Here is a 12,816-nt window from a genome sequence, read left to right on the forward strand (position 1 = left end):
GTCAGGATAATATTCTTACCAATGAGAAAATAATAAAATGCTTAGAAGTTTAATTTTATAAGGCTAATATAACTCTATCATGAAAAACTCACAAACTAACAAATAAAAATAAAGCAAAACAAAAATAGTCTTTGTACATTCAAAACTTGTAATGAACAGTAATATTTGACTGTTCCCTGCTATATTTCCAGTTTTAATATCCATTACATAAATAAATGAATGCAAAAGAAAAAATTTTAAAAATACTAACAAATTGAATCTGAATTACATGTACAGAAATAAACATGATGCCAAAATTGATATATTCTAGAAATTCAATGATTAGTATAATTCAACACACAAACTGAACATAAGTATTTATAAAGGGGAATTAAAAAATTTAACACACTTTTTATTAACTTTTTTAATTAATAAAATTTATTAATGTAAGACTAGAAAAATATTTATTCAATATGATTAAAAATTCTATTTCAGAGAGAAGAAAAAGTATTCCATGAATTATACCTCTTTTGTTAACATGTTAATTATTGAAATCATGGAAGAAAAAAATACATACAAATAACAAATAAAATTATCTTCATTTTCTTGTAACATGATATTTGACTTGAAAAAAAAATCTTAGAACTAACAAGGACTGATTGGTTAATAAGTATAAGACAAACTGAAATTAAAATATTCAATAGGAAATGCAGTTAAAAAAGATAGTTGGGAGTGAAGATAATGTAATGAAACTGAACTGGGTTCTGGATATAATCAGTTTATGTTATTAATAATATGCTTATTAAACTACGAAGCATACAGGACTGGATTTCAAAAAAAGGATGGATCTACATGGTTCTAGTCCTGGCATATTACTTGGCAAAAATAAGTTCTGAACAATTATTTGTTGAGTAAATGAAAAAACCTATTTGGGAAGTAGAGAATAAGTAGTAGAAAGAAAAAGTAGAAGAATAAACAAGATAATGCTAGGCCCATGAAAAGTCAAAATACATACATACGTATATAAGAGAACTTATATGTCACATGCTACATGGGAGTCAAACAGTATGAACCCACAAATATAGTTCACTTCATTGCCAGGAAATCATTGTTGACTTTAAAATATATAATACTTGTTGAGAGGGACAAAGAGAAGGCAAATTATAAAAAGAACCTCGGTGATGACTTTTCAAAAGGAGGTAACAAGCATAGACCACTTTTTCAAAATGTATCCCCTTATGGCTAAAGTTCATAAGCCATAAAAGCTGCAAGAGTATCTCATCAACGGATACAAATCCTCAAAGTGAAAAAGAATCTCACTGCTATCTTTCCTCAGAATTGTATATACAGTTTATTGTTTACAAACCAAATTTGAAAACACCATTTCCTTCACATCTTAAAACAGCCTGAGCGATGGACAAGACAGTACTATTAGCTTTCTAATTTAGGTTCAATTTTTTCCCTCAATAATGTAACAGATTCAGAGTTTAAAATTCAAGTGCATAAAATGTTGAAAAAATTTTCCCACACCTTCTCAAAGGTGATCTGTGCTATCAGATTCTTATAACTTTCCAGAGATATTCTTTGCATACATAAACAAGTATTTCTCTATTCTGTAGAAATATTAGTAGCATACTTTTTATTTGAGCAGATTTTGACCAACGTTCAAGATATTAATAGACTTTGCCAAAGATATCTGACAAGAAAATAAAAAGTGGCATGACTATAGCTAGGATACTTCTTGGCACTCAGTATATTGCCTACTACTGCGCCTTGATGAGTTTTCAAAGAGCAATGGGTATGGTCTAATTTATGCAATATATCTGGTCCTGTGAAAACTGAATGCAATTTTGCAATTTTATATAAGATAAATGTAGAAATAAAGCCTAATTTCTTTTTTTTTATTAACACATAATAATTATACATATTTATGGGGTATGTGTGATATTTTGATACATGCATACAATGTGTAATGATCAAATGAGGATAATTAGGATATTCATCACCTCAAACATTCCCCATGTCTTTGTGTTGGGAACATTCATCTTCAATTCAGTCATAAATACCAACTCTAATAGTTGGAAATTTCAATCATCATTTCCTTATTTAATGAGATTTAGAGAAGAACTTGTATTCAAAATGAAAGACATTTTAAAACTTTTCAGAATATACTTCTGTAAAATAATCACCCCTCAATTATCTATCTTGAACACTGCAATTTTGAACATTAAGATTTTATAAAGTTGCCCAAATCTACACTGTGTGTTTTTATTCCCAGACATCTTGTTTAGTCATTATGTGTGAATGTTTCATCACCCGACCACTGTCAAATAAAATGTAATTATAAATATAAACCACAAAATATTGTTTTGAGTGTCTTCTCTTTCATTGATTCATTTTAAGTTTTACTGGTAAATGCAAAAGGTATGAGTAGTTTGTTAATCACTTTTCAAAATATCTTCTGCATATACTTACAGCATGTATTACGTAAATCACAGTACATTACTAATCTATTTTGTTATATCTATTATGAAAAATTAACATTTTTGAAACAAAAATAGCAGTATGTTCAAGTGGAGAGCTAGAGTATAATGCTCTTAACAGAAAAGAAGAGAAATATTTAAAGCTATATGCTGAAAATAACAATGTGTCAAATTTTCAACCATCTCGAAAAGAACACCACAATATTTATTTCACAAAATAATAAAAAATATGAAGCTGTTGCTTTTTATCCCACTGATTTACTCCTTGTGTTGAGAAAGGATTATCACATTCACACTACTGACATGATGAATATAATAAATAAAATAAATCTCCGTAAGAAATTATGTTCCAAATTGTGAAATACTAATGTTTCAGAGTGCACATAACTTGCATGAAAAAACGTGATTAAAGAAACCAAATCCTTCTATTAGCTGCACTGAACCCCTAAAGCAATTTAGGAATTTGTTTCTTACAGACAATTAATCACATGCAGGCATGCCAGATGAGAACTATTGATTGCCCTTTTCCAGGCTAGTGGCATTCAGACAGTAGACAGACAAATGCCCTAAGCAAGGGGAAGCATCTTTCTGCTTCTGCCTGGTGTAGCTTTTAATTGTTCTTTCCTAAAATGCGTGACATTTGCTGTTAATCTTTGCGTAGAGCTTACTCCTCTCTTTTTGCGCAGTACACAGATAGGTGTTTTTCTCATTTACCTTTACACCAAGGTCCTTCATTAACTCAATCTCAAAATTCACTACATCATATGGCAGCCGGAACTGAGGGATTTCAGAAGTACTGGAAAAAAAAAAAAAAAAAAAGGAAAAGAAAAACAGGCATCAGTAGAAAAATGACCAACCTTAAAAAAATGTAACATGTCTTCACGGACTAGTATTAAATAAATATCTCCTCTAAGGATATTTATATATCACATAAGATATGCATGAGGACATCTACATTTTTATTGACATAAAAACATTACATGGAGTGAAGATACAGTAGAAATTGATATGAAAATAACTAAGTTACAGCAATAGAAAATGATAAACATAAAACTGGCCAAAAGAAATTTCAATACTTTTAAGTTCAATAAAGTGTTTGGTTGATTTATTTAATAATAATTCTATAAATACCTAAGATAAAAAAAATCTTAAAATCTATTAATAAAGCTAGTTGGAGATACAGATTTTAATATATGTGTACACATATATACTAATATTCATACACATATTCTATAAATATACTTCTAGCTTGCTCAAATGTAAATGTGTAACTGTATTATCATACTGTTTAGAATATTACAAAATCAGTTCCATGTGATCTACAGAATATTTTTACAATAAATTAGTCTTCTGTGAAAGCAAAGAGTATCCCAAAAGGTTCAGTCATGAAAAAACAATCCTATTGTATATTAATGCCTATTGCCTTCATTTAAAAAAACAATCATGAGGTCTATAGCACTATTATTCTAGTAGTATAACAGAGTATTAAAAGTAAGCTCAAGACACTTTCCAATGTTTTGTTAACAATTATAAAGCTATGTATGTGCATGAATATACAGCAATCCATTCATTCATTTGCTGATTCATTCATTCACCTACTCATTAAAAGTGAATAGTGCCAGGCACAGTGTTTACAAAGTGCCAGGTAAGTGTAAGCTGCAATGATTTGATGGTGAATTGTACCAAATTCTCACTGTTAATAAGTTATTTTTTCTGATCAGGGAAGGATACATAAAAGATAATTACATTTAGAATGTGGTATGCACAATGAGAGAAGTATAGCCATTATATCTTTAATGTGTGTGTGTGTGTGTGTATATATATATAAAATAGCAATTATATTTTAAATATTACAAAGATTAATTCGTTAAATAAATAATTGTTGAAGATGAATCTTCTGGATCAATTGAAAAGTCTTCCAAAAGTACAGCCTTTTCATTCTTTGATGACTTAAGAACTTGATTATTCAATTAATTTTTATATATCAATCAGCAAGACATCATGCTCAATGCTATAGAAAATGCAAGGTATCAAACACTATAAAATCAAAGCTGTACACTAAAGGAGCTTCCCTCTAGTTAGAAATATAAGATTATGTTTAAGAATGAATTCAAGCATAGGGAAAAGATAAAAATCTCTTAAGACGACTTGTGAAATACCTCAAGGTAACGTGAATGTGCCAGAATGCTCTGGGCACCAAGAAGGCTTCCCCTTCAAAGTCTAAGTAGAAAGGTTCTTAACAACTATGGACGTATGTGGACACAAACAGATACCCAGACTTGATAGACATGCGGCTCCATGAGAGAGAGATTAAATATGGACTAAAATCGGGCACTGATGCAGATCCTCAAAAGGTCAAACAGGAAAGCAAAAGCAATGGACTATGAACAAAGAATTACAGCCAAATAAACCAACTACAACAAGATGAGAATCTTAAATACATCCAAATATATCGTGAAGCCGAGAACCTTCCGATGAGTCAGGTCAACTCTTGGATTTTTATGGGATATAAGTAGAAGCACATAGAATAAAAGGGGAAAAAAAATGGTGTGAGTGCAAGCCAGTGGTTCTGACTTAAGAAAAAACTCTGAAAGAGCATGTTAGAGAAAATAGGGACAACTTTTCTGTTGGCCAGAGAAAAAGAAAGGAAGGAACACCTAACCTAGCAGTAAGAAACCTGAGAAAGGAGGAAGGAGCAGGCACCACCCATGGCAGTATAACTTTGAACAGATATAGGCACCAGAGAAAATGGAAACCAGGCTGCTGGGCTTCAGCAGCTCTGCTTAAAAACCCCACGCTGCTCTGAAACCATTGTCACCAACACTTAGCACAGTGTTAAATGAATAAGTGTGAGAGAATCCATTTCCCAGCATCTCCTAAAGTAAATCAGATAAATGTGAAACACTGAGAAATGTGAGTTAGATTTGGTTACACTTAGGTAGGTAGGGGTGGGTGGAAATTACTGACTGTGAAAAATGTGATGTATTTATATTCATTAATAGATGAAGTCAGCAAATAGATGAAACACATAAGCACATACATAAGCAGAACAAAATGACAAATGTAAAACACCAAATCTGAACAAGTGTTTCAAAGGAGGGAAGGCTTATTGTGGGATGATATAAGTGGGTAGGAGAAATGTCTTAGGACTTTAAAATATCATCAGTGTGTGATGGCTTCCACATTTTTATTCTTAAATTCCAGACTTTTACGTTCACTTGGGTGTCTAACAGGTATCTCATATTTGTCATGCCTAACAGTAAGCTTTGGTTCTTGCATCCCAACACTGGTCCTCAGACAACCCCATTTTATGAGTTGCTCAGGCCCCAGACTCAATGTATCACACACTATTACCTTTCCAGCACCATACCAAGCCCAGATGCAGGCAGTAAGAGAATGTGTTCTTCTTAGACAATTTAAAAACCATTATAAAACTTACTAAAATGGGCCTGTTTTATATTATTTTCATCAGCTAGTAATTCTAAATAATATCACTGATATCCTAAACAATGTCTCTGCCAAAAAAAAAAAATCTCTGGTGGGTCTAAATTCTAAATAATAGCCATAGTTGTTTTTGAGTTTTAGTAATATATATGTAAGCTTTCAATGATCCCGTTTTTATTACCAACTCTTTAATAAACATTGTGTTCTACAGGAAAGTTAACTTGCAGAACTACAGTTAAATAGAGGCCATCAGCACCTGCTGATTCAGCTACAGGCATTCCTCATTCCAACTCCCCGCAGGCGACATATGCCTCCACTCTGTGATACTACAGATTCCAATATGTGAAAAGTTGATTTGGAATAGATAAAATGATAGGACATGAAGCAATATGAATTACTTCAATTCTGTCATTTTGTATGATCACATGGAATTTTTGTGTTTAAAATTGAAAATAGCTATATCCTTAATATTAAAATAATTTGTTTTAATCATTAATTTTTTGTTTTACAGGAATAAATTAAAAATAATTATTACTGGTTATTGTATGATTCTTATGGAATTTTATTGTATAGACCAGAGGATAGCATGTTAAAAAAATCTATTCTGAGTATCTAGTATACTAGGTATACCACTAATCCATCATTTTTTAAAAAACTTCCTCCTTTATCATCACCTAATATACTCTATATTTGGTTTATTGTTGGTTTATTGTCTGTCTCCCCATGACTAAAATATAGGCCCCATGAGACGGCACTTTGCCTTGTTTACTTTTATGCTCTAAATAGAGCCAGAAATCATGACCAGCTCATAGTCAAGTGATTGATATATATACTGAAGGAAGGAATGGAGGGAAGGAGAAAGGGGAAAATACAGGTAGATATCAGGTCTTGGAAGGGTTTTTATGCCAGGCCAGATCCGTTATCTCTGAGGTTAGGAGGAGTTGTTGAAAGGTTTCAAGTGGAAGAGTAATAAAATCAGATTTGGAAACTAAAGGAAGAATGAATCTGAAAAGACAAATCAGGAAGGAGGTTACTGCAGTGGTAAAGAAAGTGAGAGGTGGCCCGGCGCAGTGGCTCACGCCTGTAATCCCAGCATTTTGGGAGGCCAAGGCGGATAGATTGCTTGAGGTAAGGAGTTCAAGACCAACCTGGCCAACATAGTGAAACCCCATCTTTATTAAAAATACAAAAATCAGCCAGGCGTGGTAGTGCCTGCCTATAGTTCCAGCTATTTGGGAGGCGGAGTCAGGAGAATCTCTTGAACCCGGAAGGTAGAAGTTGCAGTGAGCCTAGATCTCACCACTGCACTCCAGCCAGGGTGAAAGTGCCAGATCCAAAAAAAAAAAAAGGAAATTGAGAGGTAAAGGATATCAGAGGACATTTTTTTACAGTGTTTGTAAAACGGAATTGCCAGGATACTAAAGAGTAGCCCAGATAATCCTCATTTTGGTGATGCCATCCCCTGAGATGGCAAACTCAGGAAGAGAAGCAACATTGATCATTGATAAGAAGTTTATGAAGAGATATCTAGGATTTGAATGTATAAATCTGTTGCTCAGAATGGAGAAAGAGGTCAGAGCAGATAGGGATTTTTAAGAAATTTGCATGTAGGTGGTAGTTGAAACTATGAGAGTAAATGAGATTACTCTGAAGACTGCATGGTGAGAAAGGAGATAAAAGGACAGAAGACAGAATTTAATAGGAATGATTATTTTCCAAGTTTGTTGTGCTTAGGAAAACAAACTTTTCTTCTATCTCTGATCCTGTAACAATCTAAGGTTTTGAAAAAAATTTTTCTTGTAATCATAAATCCTTTAGTATAGTCAGTGGAATGTCAAGACAACATGAAAAAAAATCTTTCTTCTATTTTCATGTTTCTTTCATGTAATGAAATGTATCTATAACAACTTTCCATTCTTTTTAAAGCACAATTCTCATACTCTGACAGAGGCATGCTTCAGTTCATTACCATATGGATAATAGACTTTAAATTTGTATTACATCACACATTCTCAAAATATTTCCTATTGCTATAACTATTTCACCTAGACTCCATTTCTCTTTACTGTCAATCAACAAGAAAAGTAATAGGCCTAATAAAAACGATATAAAATTTGAAAGAGGTAAAGCAAAGGGCAGCATTGGCCTCACTATCCTTCCTAACAATAACATCAAAATTCTTATATATTAATTTATAAGCAAAAAAACAGAAAGTATATATGTGCATACATTCTTAAAAATCTCTTAACACTATTTTGTTTATCTTTGTTATAATATCAAACCCTTTTAACCTTGTTAAACTCGTGCCCTGATAAAAGAAGCCACTGTTAGAGGAAAGTAAAACTACTGATTATTTTATAAATTTGTTGCAACATTAAAAATAATTGATGTGCTCAATGCACTAGATATTAATCCTAGATATTTTTCACTGACTCTAGCGATTTCTTAAAAAGTTGTTGTGATACTAATTCACCAGGGATAAAAGAATCTGTATGGATGCAAAGCAGAAGGAAAGATAAAACTTGACATTACTTCCTTAAGCAATTGATTTCAAATACAAAGCTAATTTAATCATTTTTAGCCACTTTGAAGACACAACAGAATAAGAGGCAATCATAAGTAGAAAATAAATTAACAGGAAAGTTTTGTGATTGTAATTCTGGCTAAATTCCAGCGTCAGTTTTTATAATCCTGTAACAGTGACACAGAATGCCTTTACCATGGGACAGTACAAATGAGATTGATTAAATATTTCATATTGTCTCTACACACTGAAAAGATTCAAAGCCAAAAGAAAAAATTTAACAACTTTAAAAGAAAAACCACCATGTTTGGTCATGAATCCAAAGAAGTCTGTCCTCACTAAAACATGTACAGCAAATAAATTTTAAAAAACCAACTTTAGTACTAATTTATATTAATTACAAATATCTATCCTGCATTTGAGTTAAAAAAGAGATAGGCTAACAACAGTAATCTTCTACCAAAATTGGCAATACAGAGTAATTGATAAACAGGGTGGGTTCCATTTTAGCCCTTTTGTGAAAATGCAATCAAGTGGCAAAGAGATTTTTCCCAGCTTACTAGGGTGCAAAATTAAGTTCATATTTTAAAAGTTAACTCAGATATTCACTGATGTGTATAACTGAAAAAAAAACATACAATTCTTATACATATATTGTTAATAGACTATGTCTTTTTCTAATGAATAAAGCTGTGGTAAATGCCATTAACATGATAGTCTAAATCTTTCCAGTGAAACAATATATAGGACATTTTACTTTCCAGAAAAATAAATTCATAAAATACATGTAATCTTTTGAAATTCAGAGTAGTGGAACATCAATACAGAAGAATAATTATTTCTTAACAATCAGGTTGTTTATGTTTCATATCCACACTAAAGGGTCTTCCTAGTATGTGATATTTTTGCTTGATGATTCAGTCAAGTAAGATTATATTAATGATAGCTTATACATCAATATTTATGTCAATAAACATCTCAACATATTTCTATCAATGATACAAATAATTGATAATTTTGTATTATCTTGGGCTTAGCATATTGTTGTTTGAGTAATATTGAAATTTATACATTTATTAACATATATTCAGAGGTGCCAAAAAAGGTAAGAAACTTCACAAATTTTAGTAACGACTTGATTAAATTTATCCTCTGTGATTATTGGGTATGATTAATTTATTGGTTACACATAGGGCAGTAGCCATAACAAATTTAAATGTTAAGCATAGAAACAGATTTTTATAATCCACGATTTTTTAATAGTATATGCAGGGAAAATAAAAATCAATTGAGTAATATTATTCAGTTACCATCCAAATTCTTTACTTTGTATCAAATGTTTTAAGCAGTATCTACTCCCTAATCATAATAAATTTTATTTCTTTATGATAATGAAATATATGTCTAGTATAGAGTTCTGTTTATTTTCAATATATATTCCCATTCCCATGTATAAATCTTCATGGGAATGGTATGATTGCATGATTTTAAAAATGTTATATTTAAATACATTTCTAGTAGTCAAAAGTAAGACTTAAGAAATTTTAAACTGAAAATATGTAAGACAACATATCTAATTAGACAACACAATGAATAGTCCAATATTCCATGGAGCTAGGTTTTCCCCATCACTAATATCCATGATTTTCAGGTATATCTCCATTAAAAGAAATATTCACAGGGCTAAAACCATCTTTCATATGGTTGGTTCTCATAATCAAAAAATAATTTGCAGAGATTTCTCTTAAATTCACAGAACTAGAGAGAAAATTTCTTAAATAAATATTGTTTCAAGCCAACTGCAAATTTTAAAGTGAATAATGTAATCAAAATGTGAACATTTGGAAAAAGAACATTTAAAATACCATCTGTGAGCCTGAAGTTTCTATATGATCATGAACCAACAATATTCATAATTGTTTTGCTCCCTCATTTCTGACACTATAAACATGAAATAAATGTAGGCATTACCTTAAACCACCAACATATTCTTGTTTTTCAAATATAGTGATGTCAGAGTACCCCAATCGAGCCAAAAAGGAAGCACAACTTATACTTGCAGGCCCAGCACCAAAAAGAGCAATCTTTGCAGAATAGGCTTCAGACATTTTTTCTGGGGGAGGCAGGGACGGATTTCTGATCTGTGGGATACTCATTGCCTTGAATACCTATGGAGAAATCAATTGCCATCGTTAAAATTTTGAAACTAGCTTACATCCTCAAACATATTTTTAATGTTTCAAATTAATTCTTGTTTTAAATAGCAACGAGCAATACATTTTCAGTATTAATATGGTATACTTACAACTTTTATTGTGTCAACTAGACGAGGATTTATGGCTAACTCTCAATCTTTCCTTTCTAGAGTCATGCCTCCTCTAGGAAACACTTCTGGGGCACATTCCCTACTCCCACCTAGAGGGTAAGTTAAGTGCATCTCCTCTAAGCTCCTACAGCATAATCCATATGTCTCTACCATAACCACTTACCAACCTATCTGTGGCATGTATTATGTTTCCACGTCAGTCAGTAGAATGTTAGTTCCTTGAATCAGAAAACATGTCACATCACATGTAAACACATTACCCTTGCATTAGAGGAGTTAGCATTACCATGGCACACAGTAGACATTTAACAAATAATTTCTTGAATTCTGCTCTTGATGATGATAGATTAACTTTGGGAGAATAATGATTTAAAAAAATAGTTGAAGCATTCAATAACTACTGATGCAGGCATCTTGGACGGGCTAACATCTCAGAGAGAAAGTAAGAACGAAGTTAGGTGACCAGAAGTCACTTTTCCCCTGAGGGATTTGACACTTCTTACCAAAGGGAGGAAGGCTAAGAATCTTGAAGAGAACCACAGCTCAGAAAAGAGATGTTGGCAGTCTTTTGAAACCAGAGAGACACAGAGTTTTGGAAATGTAGGAGGCCATTAACCTGGAGCAAAATAAAGTGCAGGAAAGTGAGCTTAAATCTTAAAGTGCATACAACAAAAACCTAAGGAAATAAAGAGAAAACCAGATGATCCAGGAAAAACAAAAACTGGAGTGACTAAATAAGAAAGAGCCCTAGTAAATACCCCAGCGTACAGCTGAAGCTTCTGGAGTGCTACACTCTATAAGTAGGGCAAATGAGAGGTAAATAGCCAATCCAGCCTTGTCAACTCAGCCCTGGATTTAAATGACAGTGATCAGTCCTCACTCTTATCTATCTACCAAATGATAGAATACACTTTCTGTGAATAATAAGTCGACCACAGTTTCTACAAATTTTTTATAAGATGTTTGGGTTTTTATTTTAAAATGTCCAAGCCTGCAAGAAAAATAAACCTAAAAAAATTGAAAGGGATACATACATAATCTAGTAAGTGTGGTTATCAAATGTAAATTTTAGAATAACTATGATTTATATGTTCAAAAATATATAAGAAGAATGTAAACTTCAACACAAAACTGGAATTTGTTAAAAATAAAAAAAATTAAATTTACTAAGTACATTTAGTAAAATATATTTAGCAAAAATCATTAACTAGCTACTGTGGAAGGAAGGAGTGGGATTTAAAAATATATTATCAAAATGTATTAATTAAAATTATTATAAATAGGTGGTAGAGGGTGGGAAACAAAAAAAAATGGTAAGATGGTAAATATAAACATAAACATGAGAAATTATATTAAATGTAAATGGACTAAAATTCCAATTGAAAGACAAAAGTTATGGAAGACAAACACCTTAAATGTAAGAGCACAGATAGGTAAGTGTAAAGTTAAAGACTAGACAAAGTTATACAATGCAAACACTAACCAAAAGAAAGCTGGTACATATATAACAATATTAGAAATATTAGACTTTAAGGCAAGATGCACTACTAAATTTGAAGAACATTTCATAGCAAGGAAATGGTCAATCTTTCAACAAGATTTTATAATTCTAAATCTATAGGCTCTAAATTACAATTTTAAATATATGAAGGGAAATTGATAGAACTAAAAGCAGAAGAAATAAATCACAATGGTCTCATTATTCTACTCTCATCAAAACTTGACTACCAATAGAAGTGGCCAATGAATAAATCCATATTATAGGTAAGTTATTTATGCTATCTAACGGATTGGCTCACAGAGTTGTTTGCATTTAATAGGTCAAAGCAGTAACTTTCTCTCCTGGAAACCCAGAGAGAGATCGATAGATATAAATATAAGTTTTCTTAAGAGTGAGGAATAAAGGTGACAGGACTTTACATTTTCTTAACCTCATCCCACATGTACCACCAACTACTGTAAATAAAGTCAAAACACATAAGGCACATCCAAATGGTCTTATTTAAAAAAAAATTAAAGAGGGTATTATCAACAAGTATTATAGGGTCAATTTCTCAGCA

The 12,816-nt window shown here is 31.8% G+C and overlaps 1 protein-coding gene across 2 annotated transcripts in view; it reads right to left on the bottom strand.

Annotated features, from left to right (window-relative positions):
* The window catches only part of DPYD (dihydropyrimidine dehydrogenase), an 849,957-nt gene that overhangs the window by 601,532 nt on the left and 235,609 nt on the right, over window positions 1-12,816 (bottom strand). Inside the window, exons 6-7 of one of the 2 annotated variants that reach the window (XM_025405641.1) lie at window positions 10,402-10,598; window positions 3,177-3,258 (exon numbers count right to left, since the gene is read on the bottom strand). In XM_025405641.1, coding sequence (XP_025261426.1) covers window positions 3,177-3,258; window positions 10,402-10,598 — 279 coding nt within the window. Of the gene's footprint in view, window positions 1-2,667; window positions 3,259-10,401; window positions 10,599-12,816 lie in introns of those variants that run through there. The other variant, XR_003122348.1, reaches the window with a different exon arrangement.

Source organism: Theropithecus gelada, chromosome 1, assembly GCF_003255815.1.
Source record: "Theropithecus gelada isolate Dixy chromosome 1, Tgel_1.0, whole genome shotgun sequence".
Taxonomy (NCBI): domain Eukaryota; kingdom Metazoa; phylum Chordata; class Mammalia; order Primates; family Cercopithecidae; genus Theropithecus; species Theropithecus gelada.